This window comes from Bufo bufo, chromosome 1 (assembly GCF_905171765.1).
Source record: "Bufo bufo chromosome 1, aBufBuf1.1, whole genome shotgun sequence".
Lineage (NCBI taxonomy): Eukaryota > Metazoa > Chordata > Amphibia > Anura > Bufonidae > Bufo > Bufo bufo.
Genome location: NC_053389.1, coordinates 439,447,455 through 439,472,470, shown reverse-complemented (window position 1 = coordinate 439,472,470; position 25,016 = coordinate 439,447,455). Strand labels below are relative to the sequence as shown.

Genomic DNA, 25,016 nt, shown 5'->3' with positions numbered 1-25,016 from the left:
CCAAAAAGTTTATCTGCCTGTTAAAACCAGATAGTAATAAATCTCCTTTTGTCCTAATCTGTTTTTATTTTCTGATTACAGATTTATTTATTGTATTTTTTTGATGATGATTATGGGGGCGGCCATCTTGCCTGAGCTGTTCTTAACAGCATTTAGAAAGCATTAAGAAAATTGTTTTACGGCAGCCACATGAGCCATAGACATAATGGACAGGAGGGGACCTCATTGACTTCTATGGGAGAGTTTTCTAGGCATACATTGTGACCTGTGCAGAGGTCATTGTACAAGGAAAGAATAGATAAGCTCTGACAATCACCTATTGTGAATGGTGGATTCTGTCTTATCCATGCACAGAGGTGATATAATTACAGGCAGGATTAGAATGAATTAACTGCAGTAAAGTGATCTGTACAGACCAAGAAGTGGCACCAATTATTAGACATAGTGGCCAGTGTGAAAATTTTAGGATTTTATGGTTTTTATTAAAATATACGGAATATATGGAAAATTAAAAAACAGCAGTTCATTTTCTGATGACACATTCCCTTTAAAAGGGATTATGCCACAAATGAAAAACATAAAATATCTAGATAATGCATGCCATTAGTTGAACAAAAAAAGACGATCTCCAGTAGGCGGGCAGCAGTTAATCAAATGTAAAAAATCAAGCACCTGCATCTCCCAGGAGAGCATTGTTATCAGTGCTTGCTAACCCCCTTCTCTGTGTTCTCCCATCCACATACTTGCCAACAGTCCCGATTTTGCCAGGACAATCCTGAGACTCTGGCAATGAAAAGTTGGGGGTTATTCAAGGACCACCAAAAGTGGTTGTTTTGTGGGTGATTTTGGATATTTTTGGGGCCTTCCAAACGATGTCCCAATTTTTACTTTTTAAATGTTGGTAAGTAAGATTGCATAGGAAATAGTCCCATACACACAGCCCCAGTGATTCCATTAATAAATAGCACTATGGCAAAGGATAAATAGTTGGGGGCACTACCAGAGAGGAAAATGTAATGCATATAAAATACCTAAGCATATTTTTATTTACATGTATATTGCAATAATACTTTAATTGAAATGCCATATCCATTGCAGTGTAGTACTTTTTAATGGGTTAATCCCTTTAATTTAGACAATTTCCTTGCATATTTCACGTAAATACACATGTTTTTAGATTTAGCAAAGGTAAATATTTCTGCAAATATAGATTAATACATATGCTATATAATCCGTATTTATTGTTCTGCACAAGGGTATACCTGTGACCTTAATAACATTTATCACGGCATGATACAAAAATGACATTAAACTATATCTCACATATTAAGGACACAGCACCAGAGCCTACTCTATATTATTGTGTTTTCCTACACTACACTATTAAAGGGAATCTGTCAGCTTCAAAACATCCCCCAAACTAGTAAGCAGTGTAAGTGACGCCGAGTTTGGTTATGTAATTTTTATCTTCATACTCACGTACTGGCAGCGTGCTCCCTCAAACCACCAGTAAAATCCATGAGAGGACTCCCTTGCTCACGCACATAATGGAGAGGACTCAAAGAGGAGTCCTGTCAATGCATTTTACTGCTGGTTTGTGGGAGCACAACGTCTGAATGCAAGTGAGTATGAAGATAACAATCAGACTTAGTGTCACTTACATCATACCCCGCTTACTGTAGTTTGGAGGGTATTTTGGAGATGGCAGATTTTTTTTTAATTGGTGCATTCTCTGTGTTACTCGTACCTCCTCTTCTTCCCAGTCTATTAAATCCCAGTCGTAGGCAATCACAGCTCGTCTTCGTTTCCAAAACTCCAGAAAAACAGTAGCTAAAAATATTTGAAAGATTGTTTTATTTGTAACTTGATCTTTACAGCTACATTTTCAAGCATATTACTTATGAAGAAGTTAGGAATGTCTAGTTAGAGGTTCCCATAATACACTTACCCCAAACTGCCATGAAAACAGCAAAGAACACGGTTGCTCCATTGTCAAAGAGATGGGTAACCTGAAACAGGCAAGTATCAAATAAAATAGTGACAAATTAGTGACAAATATATTTTCCAATAGTAAGCATACTGTATGTCTGTAAATTCTGCCATACTGAAGCATTACAGAATCATAATCGTTCTGCTGCCGCAAAAGAAAATGAATGCAGTTGTTCATAAAATATGTAAGTCTAACAGTTTTGCTGGCATTAGACACGTAAGGTAAATGTAAACACGAAAAGTTGCAGCAGGTCCTGGTCACATTCGATGCAGAGAAGGCCTTTGATAACTTGCAATGGAGATGGATGAACCAGGTCTTATATGTTATGGGTTTCACCTGCAACTTCCGAACATGTCCACAGATATTCTACAGTTATCCCCATTGAAGGGTACATAGGCCGGTCTTCCTTTCTGCTCTTTTTCTCTTAATAAAATGTACTAAACAAGGGTGCCTGCTCTCCCCCTCTAAAACATTGGATTCTAATTTATTTATTGGGGCTACAAATTAGTCAACACTGTAGCTGGCCAGCTAAAGCCTGTCCTAGGTTGCTAATATAGCTTGTGTGTTTATACAGGTAGACCTGCCAAAAACTTAATACAGTTCCTATGTTTGTGACTTCCTGCAAGCATGCAGCAATGCCATCCCACATGTTCAAGGTCTAGAAGTACTGAACGACTATCTAGAAAACCACAGGATGCTAACTAAGCTACCTGAAGAAGTGGCTTCTAGATGGAATTGCTATGTGACTAAACAGTTAGATCTAGGTAAGAACTTCTGAAGTTTTAAAAAGCTCTCTGAGTTCGTCAATAGGGAAGTACGGATAGCATGTAATCCAGTAACATCATCTTACATCTTAAAATCCTTAGAAGAAAGGCCTGCAAGAGAGATAAGATGTGCAAGAGCAACTAGCTTTGCAACCAACGCAGCAAAGGTCAAGATACCTACGAGAGCAAGTTCAAAGTCACTACTGGGTTCAGTAGAGAGACAGAACCGAAAAATCTTCAGACTACCTTCAAATGTATGTTCTGTGGAGAGAACCACTCCATACGCAAGTGCCAACAATTGAAGGAGAAGCCCCCAGATGAAAAGAAAAGGTTTGTACTTGAGAACCAACTGTGTTTCGGTTGTCTAAGAAAAGGCCATGTTACTAAGGAGTGTAAGAAAAAGGCCACACGCAGCGTTTGCAAAGTACGCCATCCTACACCACTACATGAAGAACGTCCAAAGAAAGATAAATACTCAATACCTAAAGATACTGAGGAAGGAAAGAAAGTATCGGTATTCTCTTGCAGAGTGAGGGAAGGAGAAAGCAATGGCACATCAATGGTTTTACCAGTGTGCATTTCAAATCCTAAAAGGAGGAACAAGAAGGTATACGCCTATGCGCTACTGGATGCCCAGAGTGACGTCACCTTCATTGATCAAGAAATCTGCAAGAAATTACAAGTGGCTACAGAACCAGTGAAGCTCAAACTCTTCACAATGACAGGGAGAGACACATTAGTGAACAGTCAAATGGTTAAAGGACTGAGAGTTAGAGGACTTTATACAAACTTCATATTAGATCTACCTCCAGCTTATACAAAAGACGATATACCTCTAGATCGAGATCACATACTTACCTGTGAAACAGCCAATAAATGGGAGCACCTATCTGTCATATCTCATGAAATGTCCCCACAAAAGTGTTTGGTGTTGGACTGTTGATAGGTTACGATTGTCCCGAAGCCTTGGTACCATGAAACCATGAACCCTACACTGATCTAGGATGGGGTGTTGTTGGAGGAAAACAGCAGATCGCAAACTCAAGACAGGTGACAGGATTGTGTCATCGAATATCTGTCCAAGAGTTACCAACTGTAAGTCCAGCAAAAGTAATCAAGGTCCTTAAATCTGACTTTGCAGATATAAGTTCTAAAGAAAAGAGTGTATCCCAAGAAGACATAAAGTTTGTACTAACTCTAGAAGAAAGTATTCAGCAGAATCAACAAGGTCATCTTGAAATGCCCTTACCTTTCAGAGAACAACCTCGTCTGCCAAATAACAGAAATGTTTGAAAAAAGGATGGAAAGAGATCCCAAACTCAAGAATGATTATTTGAAATTTATGGAAGGCATCCTCAAAGAAGGACATGCAGAGAAAGTTAATAACCAACCTAAAGAAGGAGAAGTGTGGTACATCCCACATCAAGGTGGTACATCCCACATCAAAAAACCTGATAGGATTAGAGTAGTATTTGATTGCTCAGCAAAGTACAATGGTGTTGCATTGAATCAGTGGCATAACTACCGGGGAAGCAGGGGAAGCGGCTGCTTCGGGGCCCGGGCTGACAAGGGGCCCAGCACACGGCAGCGTGCCATGTCTATAGTGCAGAGCTAGACAACATATGGGGGTCCCTCAGCTCTGCACCCCCCCTCCCAGTATACCAGACATAGGGGCTACGTGGCCGTTCCCTGCCGCTCAGTGTAGATGCTAGATCCTTCTAAGCTAAAGGACCTTTGATGATGTAATGACCATGTGACCAGTCATGTGGGTGGGAGGAGCCAGCCTGTTGGCTGGTAGCACCTTTATGATCCTCATCCACTCCTGACTTTGGCTTGAACATATGAGGTTAGCACCCTAGGACTTAGAATTCCGGGTACTTAGGGGTTATGGCCGGGATGATGTGTATGGCCTCATTCACACATTGCAGATTTAGTCAAATCTGCAAACAAGATGTACAGCGTGTAGCATCGCTGTGTGTGTCTGCCTACCCAGAGCAGCTGTGTGTGTGGTGCATGTAGCAGAGCTGAAGGTGCTTCATGTGTATAATGCAGCAAAGATAGGTGTATAGTGTAAATCCAGCACAGTAGTGTGTGTGGTGTATGTAGCAGAGTTGTATGAGACAGAGGAACGTATAATGTCCACAGCGGAGCTGTGTATGTAAAATGTGCAACACAGTGATATATAATGTGCCACCCAGAGCTGTGTGTGTATGCTGTGTGTGTAGCAGAGCTGTGTATGTAAAATGTGCAACACAGTGATATACAATGTGCCACTCAGAGCTGTGTGTGTGTGCATGTAGCAGAGTTGTGTATGTAAAATGTGCAAAAACCTGATGCTCTCAAAAAGAGCAAGCAATATAAAACATTGTAGTTTGATACCTTTTACCCATTTTCATTTTTACATTAGCCATAACCTTTTTATTTTTCTATTCACATAGTCATATGAGGGCTTATTTTGTGTGGGACAAGATGCATTTTTTAAATGCCGCCACTAAATTTACCATGTCTTGTATCAGAAAGCAGGGAAAAAAATTATTTGTGGGTTAAAAAAAACAAACAAACAAAAAAAAAAAACACACACAATTCCGCCAAGGTTTTTGAGGTTTTGACATCACAGCATTCACTAAAAATGACGTCTTTATTCTGCGGCTCAATACGATACTAAACCTGTATGGTTTTTATTTGGTTTAATTACTTTAAAAAATTACTTTTCTATATTTCAGTCTATGTGAGGGCTTGTTTTTGTGTAACGATCAGTAGTTTTCTGGAAGGGGGGGGCGCCATCCAAAAATTTGCTGTGGGGCCCAGTCACTTCTAGCTACGCCACTGCATTGAATGATCATATACTAAAAGGACCAGATCTTACAAACACTCTGCCTGGAGTACTCTGTAGATTCAGAAAGTATCCCATAGCGGTCATCTGTGACGTTGAAAAGATGTTCCACCAGTTTCATGTGAAGAATGAAGATAGAGATTTCCTGAGGTTTCTATGGTGAGAGGACGGAGATACAGATTCAGAGCCAGCAGAATACAGAATGAAAGTACACTTGTTTGGCGCAGCATCATCTCCAGGTTGCGCCAATTATGGTATGAAGTACCTGGCCAATCTGAATGAAAAGAACTGCCCATCAGCAGCAAATTTTCTGAAGAAAAACTTTTTTGTAGATGATGGTCTTATAAGTCTAGAGTCCACAGAATCTGCAATCAAACTAGTGAAAGAAACCAAGATTTATGCGCAAGAGGAAAACTGCGCCTTCACAAATTCATTTCAAACAACAGAGAGGTACTGGAATCCATCAGTGACTCTAAATGTGCATCAACAATGAAGAATGTAGATCTCAATTATGATTATCTTCCAGTTCAGAACGTACTTGGATTGGGATGGAATGTAGAGAATGACAAGTTCTTCTTTGAAGTATCTATTGAAGAGGAAATTGCAACTAGACGTACCATTCTTTCCGCAGTGGCTTCTATATTTGATCTATTGGGATTCTTGGCCCCAGTAATCCTCAGAGAAAAATAAATACTACAAGAATTATGCAGATAGAAGTTGGAATGGGATAAGCCTATGCCTGAAAATTTGAGGCCAAGGTGGGAGAGTTGGATAAGAGACCTGCAAAACTTGAGAGAGGCTAGGATACCCAGATGTTTTCTAACTCATGATTTCGGAAAGTACAAGAAAATAGAACTTCATCACTTTATCAGATGCCAGTAGTTATGGTTATGGTCAGTGCTCCTACATGAGAGTGATAGGAGAAGAAAATATACACTGCTCCCTGGTTATGGGATAGACAAATCAGAACTGTAAGAAATGTATTAAGTTCAGTGTTGAAAAAGAACGTCGGAAGAATGGATGATGCTTCACTTAGGACCCTGTTCTGTGAAGTAATGTCTATTGTTAACAGTCGTCCACTTACAGTTGATAATATCAACAATCCAACAAGTTTGGACCCTTTAAATCCCAACCATCTACTTCACCTTAAGTCTGATTACATACAGCCACCACCTAGCAAGTTCACCAAAGAGTATTTATATGCTAAAAGGAGATGGCGAAGAGTTCAATATCTATTAGAACAGTTTTGGAATAGATGGAGGAAAGAGTACTTGTACAATCTTATACTAATAAGTAAATGGCAAACACCCAGAAGAAAAGTCCAAGTTGGTCTCATAGTGTTAGTAAAAGAAGATTTACCTAGAAGTCAATGGAAATTGAGCAAAGTTCTAGATGTTTAAAAGGATGAAGACAAACTAGTAAGAAGAGTGTTGTTACAAATATGAGACTCAAAACTTGACAAAAAAGGAAAACGTCTCATTACTCCACTCAGGTTGGAACGTCCTATACAGAAGTTAGTTGTTCTACTTGAGAGTGATAAAAGACACTTGGAAGTTGAGAACCTGATGGAAAATGTATCAAATTCATGTTCAAGTTCTACCACTAAGAACATAGAATTATAGGTGATTTTGGTGGGAGTGTAGCTGGCCAGCTAAAACCTGTCCTAGGTTGCTAATATAGCTTGTGTGTTTATACAGCTAGACCTGCCAATAACCTTAATACAGTTCCTATGTTTGCGTGTTAAAGACAAGTTATTTACAGTGACTTTATGTTTGGATGTCATGTAACAGTTATATATTGTGTTCACAGAAGCAGAAAAGATAATATGCCTTTAAGATTCATTATATAATGTAAGGTAAGCTCAATGACACAGCAGAAACAACAGAAAGCAGAGAGTTAAACTGTTGTTGCTGGGCAGGAGTCTTGACCAATCCTAGCCAGCCTCACACACAGCTTGTGTGGGAAGTTCCCCTAGCAGGAGCTGCTAGAAATCATTATTCACCAGAGAAAGGAGCTGAACAGACACACTACACTAAGAGCTATGTTTTATGGAAGCAGAGAGGCCAAAATAGGTATTTAAAACTGTTATATAATGTTCCTACAGTTAATATAGTGATTAGAACTGTATACTGAACCAGTTATATGTGTGTTTACTTACAGTTCCACCAAATTCGATTGCAAACTACAAAGTTTACAATTGCAAATTCAAATTCCATATTGCAATCCAAATTGCATACAACCATACCAGATCATACTCAACTAATCTGCAAATAGTTACTGCTAACTGCATACTGCAAATTGCGACCAAATTCAGCAAGTAGAACTATTAGTTAGACCTCAGATATACCTCTCAAAGAGATCATAAACTGCTTAAATAACTTAAAGTGAGAGTACAGATACTCAAGAGAAAAATATATCCACCATTTTATGTTGAATGACAAGATTGAACAGTTGAACCACCATCTTATGCATACCGCCATCTTGTGATATCTTTTCAACACGTGTTATGTACATGGACTATCTGCTGCAGAGGCGGCAGTGTTATATATGAAGAAAAGTTTAAGTTATTTCAAGTATTTGGTGTGCTTTTTAAACCTACCGCTTCTATAGAACGGCGCTAGAGGAATTACAGAGTAACAAACAGTCTGGTTAGACTAAAAGTCAGAGATATAAAAATTCTTCTAATGCCACAGCGCAAAAAGCCCTTCATACGCTACGTGTTGTCATGGATAAATTATTTTGGTCGTTTTTCCAGTTTTTGTTTGAGTATATCTAAATGTCAGATCTAATTCCTGGAAACCAGTGGCCCAGAAAAATCTAGGGAATGATAATGGTATCACTATAGCCATTCAATGTATTAAATATCTGGGGATCAAGGTAGATGGGACCTCTGATCCCATCTGTAAGCTGATTTACTCTTTTATTTTCAAAATACTTTGTGAGCTACGTGGTTGGTAGAATCTCCCGCTGTCACTTCTAGTAGAAATAATCTTCTCAAGATTATGAGCATGACAAAACTGCTCTATCCCATACATATTGCCCCTTATTGATTTGACAGTGACATATTAATCCTCAACAGGGCTTTTCTCACAGTTCTTGTGGAGGGAAAGAATTCCTCGTATTCAACTCCATAAATTAATGGCCACTAGGGAGCTGAGAGGGAAAAATACTCCAAACATACAAAGTTTCAATCTGGCTTGCTTAGCCAGGAACATTGTGGACTGGGAGAAGGGATTTAGCTTCTATGACTATGTATTGGAATCGGTTTTCTGCCACCCATGGATAATTGGTGACCTTCTTCATGCTCCTTTGGGGGTCATACCATTTGAAATTGGAAACACAGCCTTCCGTAAGGATACTATCGCAGCCTGGAAGGCCATTTCCAGGAGATTTGGACTTTCATTGAGATTATCAAAATATCTCCCTCTCTGGTCCTTCCCGGGCTTTGCTCCCAGGAAAAAAAGCACACTATTCAGGGAGTGGAAATCAAAGAACATTTTAATGGCTTTTCACCTGAGACTAAAAAAGCACTGGTTATTCAGAGAGGCAGGTGCAGACTGTGAAAGTGGCCCTGGAAAAAAAACTAAAAGTGTCCCCATGTAGTTGGCGGGTCTCATGCTTGAGTATTACCTCCCTTAATAATACTCTGATGTTTTATTGCGGATCTCCTCTTTTCATTTATTCCAAATCTAGACTCATCAGTTAGGGAGGGCAGATGCAGGTGATAAAATACTTGAAGGATGGTGTGACGTAAGAAGTATGATCTTAAATGAAACTTGGAGGGATACCAATTTTTGAACTATGCAGAAAGCTATATTTGGCTTTAATTTGCCTCACAATGCCAAGACAGAATTACTTATTGTCCAAAATGCAAAGAGTCTACCACCAATATGTATCACAGACTCTGGGGATGTCGGTTCACCCAGATTTCTTAGTCAATGGTTCATCAAATGCTAACTATGTTATGAAGCCTGACCAACCCTTTGAAGCCCACGCTACTTCTCATTCTCTATTGAGGAGAAGGGAGGGGGTGCAGATAATGTTAAAAGAGAAAATCTACCCCTTCTTTTTCATTCTGTTTACTGGCAAAAAGTAGTTTCCTACAACAATGGTTATATAACAAGGTTCCCACAATACATACAGTGGCAGACCAATGAAAAATACGTTTTCATATTGAGAGATTGGAAACTGACAAGGGAAAAGAGAAAACAACTTCTCGTTTCTTTAGAAAGCGGAGGATATTTGTCATATTACACTGTTCAGAATAAGAAATAACTCAATTGATGGCTTCCTTCACGTTAACCAAGTGGTATTTACTAGAATCTCTGAAAGACATTTTGGGGAGATTAAGGAAAGATGGTTCTGCATAAGCCAGAACTGTGATCCAGCAGTTTAGTTGGGAATAATAAGATCCATTTTGACTGTCATGGCCAGTGGGTCTCCTCCCTCCTCGAAGATCCTTTCCCGACCTTATCAATTTTCACCATATTTCCACCATAAACGCTTTGTGGGGGCACAACGGAGGTATAACTACTGTGCAGGAGCATAACTACTGTGAAAGGAAACTAATGGGGCATTGTACTGTGTAGGGGCACAAAGGGGGCATAACTACTTTTTGGGGCATTAAGGGGGCATAATTACTGTGTGCAGGCACTAAAGGGGCATAATTACTGTGTTGGGGCACTAATGGCATTTTACTGTTTGGGGGCAGTAAGGGGACTTGGTTAGTATGTGAGGCGCTAAGGGGATATAACTATTTGGGGGCACAAAGGGGGCATAACTATTGTGTGGTGGCACAAAGGAGGCATTATTATTGTGTGGGGGCAAAAAGGAGGCATAACTACAGTGTGGGGACAAAGGAGGCCTAACTACTGTGTGGGGGCACTAAGGATGCATAACTACTGTGGTGGGGGCACTAAGGGGGAATAATTACTGCATGCAGGCATGAAGGGGGCATAACTACTGTGTGGGGGCACTAATGTCATTTTAGTGTGTGGAGGAACTAAGGGATCAGTCTACTGTATTTGGGCACTAAAGGGACATAACTAGTGTGAAGACGGCACTAAGAGAGCATGATTACTGTGTTGGAGCACTAAAGGGGGCATAACTACTGTGAAGGGGGCACTAAGAGGGCTGTATGGTGAACATGGGCAGTATTGAATACCCGCAGGAGAGGGTGGAGTGTGGGGAAAAGTCCCATGGGAGAAGCCCCTGTTTAAAAATTTGCAATGAGCAGGGCCACATCTGCCATGAGGCGAGATGAGTATTATATATACTACCACTACAGGGGGACTACAGAGGAGAGGGGAGGAGCATTATATATACTTACTACATTATACTACAGGGGGACTATGGGGAATGTGGTGAGAGCATTATATCTGCTACCACTACAGGGGAGAGAGCATTATATATACTACCACTACAGGGGGGCATTATACTACATGGTATAGGAGCATTATACATGCTACTGCTACAGGGGGAATTATATTACGAGGCTAGAACATTATATATGCCACCACTACACGGGTTGGGGGTGAGAGCATTATATGTACTGACACTACTGTATAGGGGACATTATAATACAAGGAGCACTACAGGGTTCATTATATCTATAGGGGGCACTGAAGCGGAGCATTCAATACAATGGACATTATAAATATTTTGAGATACTACAGGAGGCATTATAAAATGGGTCTACTATAGGGGGCATTATAACTACTGTGGACACTTGTTACTACTGTGGGCTCTATAAGGGTGCCTTATATATCAGCCTTTTTACTGCTGGGGACACTATAGGGGGACTTATTTCTACCAGAGGCCCTATGTGGCATTATTAATACTCAGGGTACTGTGGGGGCATTATTATTATTGGGCACAATATGGAGGCCATTACTACTAAAGGGGACAGTCTTGAGGAGCATTCTTGCTATTGAGGGTACTGTAGGGGGCTTACTTACTATTGAGTGCAGTCTGGGAGCTCTATTACTATGGGGGGACAATCTGCATGTCATTGTCATTTCTGCAGTGTAGTATTTGTGGGCATTGGGTGCGTAGTATCAGGTAGCAGCAGGATAACAATGATGGGGCACCAGGAGGGGAAGGATGAAGGAAAAGTGAGGAAATTAAAATGTCTGCTTGTCTAACTCTGCAGAAATGAGACACAGCTGAAAGAAGTTGTCAAAGAAGTCTGGTCCAAATGGAGAAAGATGAGGTAAGAGAACATCTACATCATAGGAGACATCACTGGATGCAATAGGTATTTGGTGATTTATGACCATGTGTGTTTCAAAGCATCGTATGTAATGTCCATCCACACATGTCTTTAACAGTAGGGTTGGGGGGGTCGGAGATTTGGCACAGGTAGGGGGGACATTTCAATTTTCCCCTCAGGCAGAAGAAAGGATAGGTGCACCCCTGGCTATAGGACCCAGGCGTTCTAGTTACGCCTCTTCTACATGGACTGTTCTTCTCTCTGCCTGTATGTGTACTGTACTACTATCTACCAGATCCCCATGTACTGTGCTTCTCTCCACCAGTTCTACTTATGCTGTCCTTCTCTCTACCTGTATGTATACTGTACTACTATCTCCCAGATCTTCATGTATTGTGCTTCTCTCCACCAGTTCTACTTATGCTGTCCTTCTCTCTACCTGTATGTGTACTGTACTACTATCTCCCAGATCTTCATCTATTGTACTTCTCTCCACCAGTTCTAAATATGCTGTCCTTCTCTCTACCTGTATGTGTACTGTACTACTATCTCCCAGATCTTCTTGTATTGTACTTCTCTCCACCAGTTCTACTTATGCTGTCCTTCTCTCTACCTATATGTGTACTGTACTACTATCTCCCAGATCTTCTTGTATTGTACTTCTGTCCACCAGTTCTACATATGCTGTCCTTCTCTCTACCTGTATGTGTACTGTACTATTATCTCCCAGATCTTCATGTATTGTACTTCTCTCCACCAGTTCTACTTATGCTGTCCTTCTCTCTACCTGTATGTGTACTGTACTACTATCTCCCAGATCTTCATGTATTGTACTTCTCTCCACCAGTTCTACTTATGCTGTCCTTCTCTTTACCTGTATGTGTACTGTACTACTATCTCCCAGATCTTCATGTATTGTACTTCTCTCCACCAGTTCTACATATGCTGTCCTTCTCTCTACCTGTATGTGTACTGTACTACTACTATCTCCAGATCTTCATGTATTGTACTTCTCTCCACCAGTTCTACTTATGCTGTCCTTCTCTCTACCTGTATGTGTACTGTACTACTATCTCCCAGATCTTCATGTATTGTACTTCTGTCCACCAGTTCTACATATGCTGTCCTTCTCTCTACCTGTATGTGTACTGTACTACTATCTCCCAGATCTTCATGTATTGTACTTCTCTCCACCAGTTCTACTTATGCTGTCCTTCTCTCTACCTGTATGTGTACTGTACTACTATCTCCCAGATCTTCATGTATTGTGCTTCTCTCCACCAGTTCTACTTATGCTGTCCTTCTCTCTACCTGTATGTGTACTGTACTACTATCTCCCAGATCTTCATGTATTGTACTTGTCTCCACCAGTTCTACTTATGCTGTCCTTCTCTCTACCTGTATGTGTACTGTACTACTATCTCCCAGATCTTCATGTATTGTACTTCTGTCCACCAGTTCTACATATGCTGTCCTTCTCTCTACCTGTATGTGTACTGTACTACTATCTCCCAGATCTTCATGTATTGTACTTCTCTCCACCAGTTCTACTTATGCTGTCCTTCTCTCTACCTGTATGTGTACTGTACTACTATCTCCCAGATCTTCATGTATTGTGCTTCTCTCCACCAGTTCTACTTATGCTGTCCTTCTCTCTACCTGTATGTGTACTGTACTACTATCTCCCAGATCTTCATGTATTGTACTTGTCTCCACCAGTTCTACATGCTGTCCTTCTCTCTACCTGTATGTGTACTGTACTACTATCTCCCAGATCTTCATGTATTGTACTTCTCTCCACCAGTTCTACTTATGCTGTCCTTCTCTCTACCTGTATGTGTACTGTACTACTATCTCCCAGATCTTCATGTACTGTGCTTCTCTCCACCAGTTCTACATATGCTGTCCTTCTCTTTACCTGTATGTGTACTGTACTACTATCCCCCAGATCTTCATGTATTGTACTTCTCTCCACCAGTTCTACTTATGCTGTCCTTCTCTTTACCTGTATGTGTACTGTACTACTATCTCCCAGATCTTCATGTATTGTACTTCTGTCCACCAGTTCTACATATGCTGTCCTTCTCTCTACCTGTATGTGTACTGTACTACTATCTCCTAGATCTTCATGTACTGTGCTTCTCTCCACCAGTTCTACATATGCTGTCCTTCTCTTTACCTGTATGTGTACTGTACTACTATCTCCCAGATCTTCATGTATTGTACTTCTCTCCACCAGTTCTACTTATGCTGTCCTTCTCTTTACCTGTATGTGTACTGTACTACTATCTCCCAGATCTTCATCTATTGTACTTCTCTCCACCAGTTCTACATGCTGTCCTGCTCTCTACCTGTTCTACATGTATTAGTCTTCTGTCATTACATGTACCGTACTGTGTTGAGTTTTGGATTACCTTGGCATAGATGCAGCTGTCCGATAGCTTCATATAGGGACAGTATTTATCACACAGTGGACACATGGTTACATTTGTGGCTTGGCAGATTTCTTTGCTATAAAAACATAAGAACGAGACACAGTTTGCTGGACACATATTTCTTCCACTGGACTGATCAATTATGGCCTTAAACTGCTCTCCAAGTATATGAAGCTGTACTACACTGCATTGTCACAGTGATCCCAGCAGAATATAGTCAAATGAGCTAATTGGTATATAATGGTTGTCCTATTTTTTCTTTCTGCATGAAGTAATTTGAAAAGAATGAAGAACACTGTGATTTTCCATATTCCGTCTTTTATATGAAAGAAAAAGAGAGATCATACAGATTGTGCAAAGGAAAAAAGAGAGATCATACAGATGGTGCTTGCCTAGCTGGGAAAGTGAGTAGATCAAATAATACCTTATCAAAGGGACACTTGGAACTTTGTCCTTAGTATGTCTAAAGCTAAAGTAATTTTTTCAAGGTGTAGATAAAATACATGTTTAAAGGGAACCTGTCAAAATGAAAATGCAGAGCAATCGGCAGGCAAAGTGTTATAAAGCTGGAGTAGCTGAGCCTGAGAAGCTTGAAGTTGTCACCTTGTACATGCAGTCCTTGAACCTGTTACTTTGTGTCTGCAGTCCTGTCTGTGTGCAGCCTGTTGTAGGGCAGAAGGAACTGAGCAGTATGATACAGAGTTTGTGGGAAAAGGTTCAATATAACTAGTGTTTTTAATCATTCTATCATTACACCTCTGCTCTTTCTATGCTTAGAGGTCCAATAGGCAGTCCTACTTAGTGACAGCCATCTCTGATAACATATTCATACTGGGAAGGCTGTCACTCACTGAATAGGACTGCCCACTGGACTTTTTATAATAGAAAGAGCAGGGATGCAAATGAATAAAAAAATACATGTTATACTATATATCAATCCGCTCAGCTCCTGCTCTATAACATGCCGCCTGCAGATCAGACACCATAAATGCAACAGGTTTATGTTCAATGACAAGCTACTGGTACAAGCCTGCTGCAGCGTCCATAGATGAGTCTATGCGTCTCCAGGATTTTATGATAAAAGATAAGTTATTAAATGCCTGTTACTTTGAAGGACTTGTATCTGAGATGCAAATTAAATGGGGGGTATAGTTGGAAGTTTACATGAAAGATTAGGGCACAAGGAAAATGGTGATGCATAATTTGCCTCACAAAATAACTCAATGCCACTAATACCACCAGCCAATTGTTTCTGCAAGCTACCTAATATACCATAAATAGATGTTATCTAGTACAGTGGTGGTAAATGGACCACAAAAAAGTTTAGGTAAGCAAGCATTGTGTGTCTGGGGATATTTATGGCCGTCAAGGTCTATACGCTGAGCAAATATACAGTAAAAGCCACCACACAGATGACGGCATCTCATCCACTTCATATGAATAAATATTGATGATGCCAACCTCACGTATTATACAAGATATTGGAGAACGAAGGAATGCAGACCTAGAGACATCTGTGTGATAGATTTTATCTGACTGAGTCAAGGGTGGTGAGTGAAACCATGTGTATGACTTTTATATTTGCCCAGCAGGATTGTGGCATATTGAAATAAGAAGGCTGCACCGCCACTAAAACAAGGCCAGCCATATAACCCATGACAAGGGACCCTATGGGTCTTAATAAAGCCCTAAACTGGCGGTGGATCCGCTAAAGTTATGAAGAGGCGCAGGCCTCTCCATAACTTCGGCACATCCAGCGCCAGTTCTAAATGTAAGACAGCTTCTGAGTGGTCTTACATTTAGACCTTTCAGGCGTAGAAAATGGTGAATGACACTGGCCTGCCGACCAGCCCCGTCCCCGCACACATCACGCTCACAATTTTAGACCTGCCGTGAGCGGGGAGAAGTTGCAGATAGCGGTGCAACTAACCGTTGCGTTGCTATCTGTGCATCAAATGTGCCTAATGTAGGCATATTTCAGCATAGTAAATGACCCCCTATGTGTCCAGGCAGGCCATCCAGTGTATATCAGTGCAAAGCAAAATGTGCTAGATGTAAAATACTGAGAACTCGGGGTAAATCTGAATTTTGCAGATGACAAATAATAATGAAAGTATTACCTGACTTGGCAGCTATCCAATGTAAACATTCCATATAGGAATACAAATAGTCCGATAACTGCTGCTGGGAATAGCATTCCAGTATACCAACCCAACCAAGCAAAATACAGACCGATCTTCTCTCCAAAATACCGCCTATAAGAAAACCAACATAAGCAATTAATAAATTAGAATTTTTACAAAGAAGGCCTCATGTACACGAATGTGTGGTGTCCGTACCTACGCTGCAGACTACCTTTTTGCCATGCTGAGCCATGAACCCGAAAACCCATGAAAGCACTGCGAGTCCTTCCTTGGGCTTCCTATCTGTGCCTCCCTTCCGCACAACACCATATGTTCCAAATTGCGGAACCATTCAAGCCAATGGGTCTGCATACATGATATGGCATTCACACGGCCGGTGCCCATATACTGTATTACAGATTCGCTGTTTGTGGGCTGCAATACAGGCACGGAACTTACTGTTACTGTGAACAGTTATGCAAGTTGAAGATTAAATGGTCTCCAAAAGGCATAAAGGTAAACACACTTTTCAACATTTTGCAATATCAGTGTATTATTTTGGTTTTGCACAATTTTAGAGAGAAAAAAGGAAAGGAGTACCCTGCAAAAGTATGGGAACCCAAGGAGATTTGAGCACTCAGATAACTTTGACCAAGGTCTCAGACCTTGAATAGTCTGTTAGGGTTAGGGTTCCTCAGTTAGAGGAGCAGAACAACAGAAATGATGGAAGTGCTGGATTCAGCACATAACTGAGATGAACAGAGCTGAACATATTCCATGGAGTAACTACAGTTTCCATTTGGGAACGAGTTTTGTTCCCGGACCAAAAAGTCCTGCATGCAGGACTTTCTTGTCCAGTCTTTTTAACTGAATCTGTGATGGAGGTCCCAAATGCAGTCTCCAAAGCAGATAGAAACAAGCTCTTAATATAATCTTGAAGAAAAAAAATTAGGTTCCCAGAAAATAATGCAAAAAGAAAAACATACCTAGAAATATGTTCTGCACTACTGCAACACTAGCATTTTTTCCTCTCCAGCGCTGTGAGTGCTATTAAAGTATATTTATTGGGGCCATCAGTTCATCTCTGGATAAGCTGGTAAGCTCCTGCAAATTGGCTGCTGTGTATTAACACAAGTCTAGCACACGCTCAACTGGAAGTCAGTGCATGGAGCAGATTTATAACAGAAGAGAAACAGAAGTATGGTAAAGTATGGCCTAATAAACTACCAGTGAGGAAAAATAACTAAATTCAAGTTTCCATTAAATTTTTATTGAGTAACAGCTGCACATAATTCATATGTCTCTACTGTACAAATATACTGAGTCACCGACTAAAGACAAAAATAAATCTAATCATTAAATTATAAGTAACTTTTGTAAAACAACTGTACAAAATTTGTTCTATTTTTCAGTACTATTTCTAGGAAGTAGCTGGTCAAAACAACCCTATATTAGGCTAGCGTTACACATGCAGATTTTTTTTGTGATGGTCACCAAAACTGCATGTGTGATTACAACCAGGGGTGTAAAGTGGGGGGGGGAGGGCAAGGGGGCCGTTGCCCCGGGCGCAAAATTGCAGGGGGCGCCAGGCAGCTGAAATTTCAATGAGGGCCATGAGAGCCTATGGCTCCCGTCCCCTCTGTTCTTCCTCATAGGCTTCAGGCTAGTGGCCTGAAGCCTATGAGGCAGTAAAGCGACCGTAGTGTCTGGAATGGAGTTGATCCTAGGAGGTATGATGTCAGGGGAAGAGGCGGAGTCTCGTCATCCAGGGGGCGGGGCCTAAATATGAGCGGGAGATTCTACAGAGCAGGATGTTGGAGAAAGGAGCAGAGTCTGCAGGTCAGTGTGTGGAGGAGAATAGTGACTATTATTAACTAAAAGTTATTTTTACTTGGGGGGCTTTTTGCAGGGAAGGAAGGGAGAAGGAATAATCTTTGTACTGGAGACTGTATGTTAGAGGGGTCTAAAGAGAGGGTAGTGGGGGTGATAATATTTACATGGGACTGTATGCTGGAGGGGCTGAAGGCAGGAAGGGTGCTGAATTTTACATGGGACTGTATGCTGAAGACAGGGGGAGTTTTGTATTTTACATGGGAGTGTATGTTGGAGGGGCTGAAGGCAGGGAATTAACGTATTTTACATGTGACTGTATGCTGGAGGGGCTAAGGCAGGGAGGGGTTGTATCTTACATGGGACTATGCTGGAGGAGCTGAAGGCAGGGGGAGTGATGCATTTTACATTGGACTCTATGCTGGAGGGGCTGAAGGCAGGGGGAAGGTTGTAACTTACATGGGACTGTATGCTGGAGGGGCTGAAGGCAGGGGGAGTGATGTATCATGACGGTCCTATTTCCGAATGAGGACGCTGAGGAAAGTCTACATCACAGGAGATGTCACTGGATGTAAGAGGTATGGTGCTGTATTCTCCTGTATATTTCATAGCAATGTATGTTATGTCCATCCAAATATCTGTTTTTGGGGGGGAGGGGGTGTGGATATAGAATTTGGGCCACACTGCCGAAGCCCAGCCCTAGACTTCAGATTACACTGTGTGTGTTCTGAATTCTGGGGCCTCACACCCATCTACTACATTATCTGTACTCAGAGAGTTATCACTGTGTTATCTGTAGTGTTAAATAGGACTGCAGGTGACATCTACTGCATTATTTGTAAAAAGGGGCGTGGCCACAGGTTGGGGGGGGGGTGCAATACTTGGCTTGCCCCGGGTGCTGGCAACCCACGCTACGCCACTGATTACAACCATAGGAAGAACATCAGAGGTCAAAGGCAGTCTAATAGTGCATACATACAGTCAGATCCATAAATATTGGGACATCGACACAATTCAAAAATTTTTGGCTCTATACACCACCACAATAAATTTGAAATGAAGCGAACAAGATGTGCTTTAACTGCAGACTGCCAGCTTTAATTTGAGGGTATTTACATCCAAATCAGGTGAACGGTGTAGGAATTACAACAGTTTGCATATGTGCCTCCCACTTGTTAAGGAACCAAAAGTAATGGGACAGAATAATAATCATAAATCAAACTTTCCCTTTTTAATACTTTGCAGTCAATTACAGCCTGAAGTCTGGAACGCATAGACATCACCAGACGCTTGGTTTCATCCCTGGTGATGCTCTGCCAGGCCTCTACTGCAACTGTCTTCAGTTCCTGCTTTTTCCCTTCAGTTTTGTCTTCAGCAAGTGAAATGCATGCTCAATCGGATTCAGGTCTGATGATTGACTTGGCTATTGCATAACATTTCACTTCTTTCCCTTAAAAAACTCTTTGGTTGCTTTTGCAGTATGCTTTGGGTCTTTCTCCATCTGCACTGTGAAGCGCCGTCCAATGAGTTGTAAAGCATTTGGCTGAATATGAACAGATAACATTGCCCGCAACCCTTCAGAATTCATCCTGCTGCTTTTGTCAGCAGTCACATCATCAATAAATACAAGAGAACCAGTTCCATTGGCAGCCATACATGCCCACGCCATGACACTACCACCACCATGCTTCACTGATGAGGTGGTATGCTTAGGATCATGAGCAGTTCCTTTCCTTCTCCATACTCTTCTCTTCCCATCACTCTGGTACAAGTTGATCTTGGACTCATCTGTCCATAGGATGTTATTCCAGAACTGTGAAGGCTTTTTTAGATGTCGTTTGGCAAATTCTAATCTGGCCTTCCTGTTTTTGAGGCTCACCAATGGTTTACATCTTGTGGTGAACCCTCTGTATTCACTCTGGTGAAGTCTTCTCTTGATTGTTGACTTTGACACACATACACCTACCTCCTGGAGAGTGTTCTTGATCTGGCAAAAGAAAGAATTCTTCGGTAATCCACCACAGTTGTTTTCTGTCTTCCGGGTCTTTTGGTGTTGTTGAGCTCACCAGTGTGTTCCTTCTTTTTAAGAATGTTCCAAACAGTCCACGCCTAATGTTTTTGCAATCTCTCTGATGGGTTTGATTTGTTTTTTTCAGCCTAATGATGGCTTGCTTCACTGATAGTGACAGCTCTTTAGATATTATCTTGAGAGTTGACAGCAACAGATTCCAAATGCAAATAGCACACCTGAAATAAACTCTGGACCTTTTATCTGCTCATTGTAATTGGGATAATGAGGGAATAACACACACCTGGCCATGGAACAGCTGAGAAGCCAATTGTCCCATTACTTTTGGTTCCTTAACAAGTGGTAGGCACATATGCAAACTATTGTAATTCCTACACCGTTCACCTGATTTGGATGTAAATACCCTTAAATTAAAGCTGACAGTCTACAGTTAAAGCACATCTTGTTCGTTTTATTTCAAATCCATTGTGGTGGTGTATAGAGCCAAAAATGTTAGAAATGTATTGATGTCCCAATATTTATGGACCTGACTGTATGTGTGGATTAGCAGGCTAGCTGGTTCATATTAGGAGTCCACAACAGTGGGTAGATTTACTAATATGGTCTTAAATGTAGACAGTTTATAATCAGATTTATCACAGCGGCTCGTGCTGTGTGATAAATTTGGTGCATTTTTAAAAGCCTCATTTATCAAAACTGTGCAGTAGTAAAACTTTTTTCCAGAGCAGTTTAAAGGGGGTTCTCTGGGAATCTGCCCTACAATGTGAGTAGAACTGGTTGTGTCTGTGACGGACTGAACATCACTAGGGCTGCTGGAGAAGCTTGAGGGCTAGCCTCCTTCCTATGGACTATGGACCCAGAACTATGGAGACCGCCTAAGACCTCTTGGAATTACAAGGAACTATTAACCCTGATTTATGTGTGGAGTTATAGGCCGCATCTTTCCTATTGCACATTAAAAGTGCAGGGTGTGTATCCCGCAACACAAAAAGGGTTAACTCTGCACTGAGACTCCCAATGAATGTGTTAGTTTATTTGTCCCTTTGTTCTATTGTGTTAGTGATAGGATTAAGATAACTAACTCCGGGGTAGGGGAGTAGATCACCCTATGATACACTCAGGAGATAATCCCATCACATGCGTCTCCTCTCTCCCTATTCTTTCATTAAGACACTCGGGAGGGGATGTCTGTTTGCATGCTGTTCATGTTTGATTGAGTTATGTTAGACTTCTTGAACTGTATATATACTGAGTTGGTCTTCAATAGTCAGGTCCTCTTTTACTCTCAACATAAAACCTTGTTCCATGTGTTGGGGGAACAGCTATATTTACTCTGGGGATTTCTATCGGTATTATATTCCCCTGGGATTACAACACGGTTCTACCCACTGGAAGCTGGATCCTGGATTTGACCCCAGGGTGGGTGGAGGAGAGCGCGATTGGCCATTGCGTGGCCGCCCCGCGCTCCCAATTTACACAAGAGACTCCTGATTGGATGGCTGGCATTTCCTGGGTTATGTTTTTAATCTATTATAATTAGTCAATATCTGATTGGAGGGGTTTCCATTTAAATAGAGCCTTCCTACAGGAAGAACCGTGCCCCCAGATGAAGGCGTTCCACCGAAACGCGCGTCGGGGTGTGCGGTCTTTCTGAGGCGATATCATCTTTTTATGGGTATGTCATAACTTTAATATATTTCATGTTACTTTGTGTTTGTAGGTAGGGTGGGGATACTGCCTCTGTTATGTAATAGGGCTTTTTTTGCATATTACCAGCACAGCACTTGGCACTTTACATGTATGGACGCCCACTCAGTGGTTATTTTTAGCACTCCCTCCTTTTACTTCCCTTTGGGTCATACTCATGATATATATCTCCCAGTGGTGTACCGCACTCAGTATTTTTACGTCTGTCATCTCTTTTTGTATGTTTTTTTATATATTTCCAATAAAATTGCTTTTTAACCATAGCTGTTTAGTCTCAGTGTTTTGTTGTAGGTTTCTTTATGTATGTATTGCTGAGCTAGCTTTATTTTGAGAGGTTTGTAAGTGATTTATTGCTCTTGATTGACCAATATCCCTTCTTTTGTTGTAACCTATTTTGGTTTAAACATTTTTACTGTTACAGCAACTTGCCAGTCACAATATGACACCATTCACTTACATTACCGTCCATACAGGCAGTAATACATTGAAATGTTTGGTCTCGTGATGCTTTTCATGGCCAAGAACGTTGTGTAGGTCCCTGTCTTATCTTCACCAACACAAAAAATATAATTCAACCGAAATGGCCAAATGTGAGCTTTACACTCCAATAGGTGGTCTTATACAGAATCCATGGGCTAATGACATGATAAAATGTTGATCTGCTGTGTTGGATTTATTTGGACAATAAAGGGGTTATCCAGCCTTTACTAAGTGATGGCCTATCCTCAAGATCAACCATCACTAGCTGATTGGCAGGGATCCGACACCACGTTGATCAGCTGTTCAGGTTTAAACTCAATCGTCGGAGGTTGGTGCTGGAACCGCACAGTGCCATCAACTGTACCTATTGAAGTCAACAGTTCCAGCACTGCAGTGATGAGCTCTGACCACTACATAGTTGATGTTTCTGCGTAGCTGTGCTGTGAGCTACACCCAGGGGCGGACTGGCCATAGACCCTACAGGGAAATTTCCCAATGGGACGATGCCCAGAAGGCCACCTAAACCCCACTCTTGGCCAAAAGCCAGGTACAAAAAGATCTGATGCTCTCAGCATTAGTTAATTTAGGCAGTATTTTGTGCTGCACTGTGTTATATGGTTCTGCTGGGTTAGTAGTTTGTGCTGCACTGTGATATCTGCGGCCACTTGTAGTTTTTTTGTACTTTAAGTTCCCAGTCCGCTCCTGGCTATACTCGAACAGCTGATCGGCAGGGGTGCAGGGTGTCTCACTCCTGCCGATCAGCTAGTGATGGCCTATCCTATGGATAGGCCATCACTTAGTAAAGGCTGGACAACCCCTTTAATGTAAAGCAGACAGTTTATTATGTTATGTCATTGACGGCCATTGCTATTAAATAGCTAGGTTTCACAACTTTACTCTTAGTTACTTGTCTCAATAATTCTTCATTCTAGCAGGTAGTCACTGAGCACTTTTTTTGCACTGCAAATTCCATGAATATAGCCATAATACTTAAAGGGGTTCTACAGTTTGTTTTAACTGATGATCTATCCTAAGGATAGATCATCAGCATCTGATCGGCGGGGGTCCCCTGCCGATCAGCTGTTTGAGAAGGCAGTGGCTCTCCAGTAGCGCCGCGGCCTTCTCACTGTTTACCGCTGGCCCAGTGACGTCACGACTAGTATCACTGGCCTGGGTGGGGCTAAGCTCCATTCAAGTGAACGGAGCTTAGCCGCGACCAGGCCAGTTGATACTAGTCGTGACGTCACTGGGCCTGCAGTAAACAGTAAGAAGGCCGCGGAGCTCCTGGAGTGCCGCTGTCTTAAACAGCTGATCGGCGGGGGTGCCGGGTGTCGGACCCCCGCCGGTCAAATGCTGATGATCTATCCTGAGGATAGATCATCAGTTAAAACAAACTGTAGAACCCCTTTAAATGACTGAATAAACTGTCAGATATCATCACCATGAAATTAAAAAGTAAATGAAAATTGTTCTAAATACCATCTGCCACAGAATGAGACACTCAAATTACCGTACAAGATCCAGAGGCTGGTATTTGTACCACACCCCCCAGGACGCCCAGCACTCAAAAAGAAGATGTCTGTGATTTTCTGCTCCATGGGTCTTTATTGAGTTTTTGCTTCTGTAACCTCCCTTAAATACAAATAAGACAAAAAAATCACCAATTTCAACAATGTAAGGCCTCTTTCACGTTTACAGGCTGTTTTTTGCGAACCGTATATGGTCTGTATACGGAACCATTCATTTCAATGGTTCTGCAAAAAAAACTAAATGTACTCCGTATGCATTCCGTTTCCGTATTTCCATTATTCCGTTCCATTGAAAGATAGAACATGTCCTACTATTGCCCGCAAATCACGTTCCGTGGCTCCATTCAAGGAACAGATACGGAAATGCATTCGTATGTCTTCCGTATCCGTTCCGTTTTTGTGGAACCATCTATTGAAAATTTTATGCCCAGCCCAATTTTTTCTATGTAATTACTGTATATTGTATATGCCATTCGGAAAAACAGAATAGAAACGGAAACACAACGGAAACAAAAAACGGAACAACGGATCCGTGAAAAAATCACGATCCGTGTGAAAGAGGCCTAATAGTGAGAGATTTGTACACTGCTATCTAGTCTGTATCCTGCATCAGGCTCGGACTGGCCCACAGGGGTACAGGGGAATCCCCCGGTGGGCCCCTGAGCAAGGTTGGCCCCTAGTCTCCCACCCCCTGCACAAGTGGCACATAACACATTAGATTTAGTACACTACATACATATATTCAATTTACAGCACATCAACCAGCTTATGTTCATATAAAAAACTTGTTAGATTATTTATTATATTTGAATGTATCCATACGATGGGCCCCCAAAATAAATTTTACTGGTGGTCCCTAGGTACCCCAGTCTGACACTGTCCTGCATTGTATATGTTTATATGAATACTAATAAATACAAGTATCCAGAATGGCAACTGTATACAAGCACTACATTTACATTATCCTGTCATTTACTTTTCTGTAGAATATCATGAAATATAAATATAAAAGTATATCAATGTAATTAGTTCTCTTGTTAAAAAAATACATTTTCAGATATGCTATTATTATAATTTAGGTTAAC

General features: G+C 41.3%; 1 protein-coding gene across 1 annotated transcript in view; it reads right to left on the bottom strand.

Annotated features, from left to right (window-relative positions):
• The window catches only part of ANO4 (anoctamin 4), a 364,269-nt gene that overhangs the window by 51,444 nt on the left and 287,809 nt on the right, over positions 1-25,016 (bottom strand). The window contains 5 exon segments of the mRNA XM_040415706.1: positions 1,748-1,830; positions 1,949-2,009; positions 14,213-14,309; positions 16,354-16,488; positions 23,913-24,034. Of these exon segments, the coding sequence (XP_040271640.1) occupies positions 1,748-1,830; positions 1,949-2,009; positions 14,213-14,309; positions 16,354-16,488; positions 23,913-24,034 (498 nt within the window).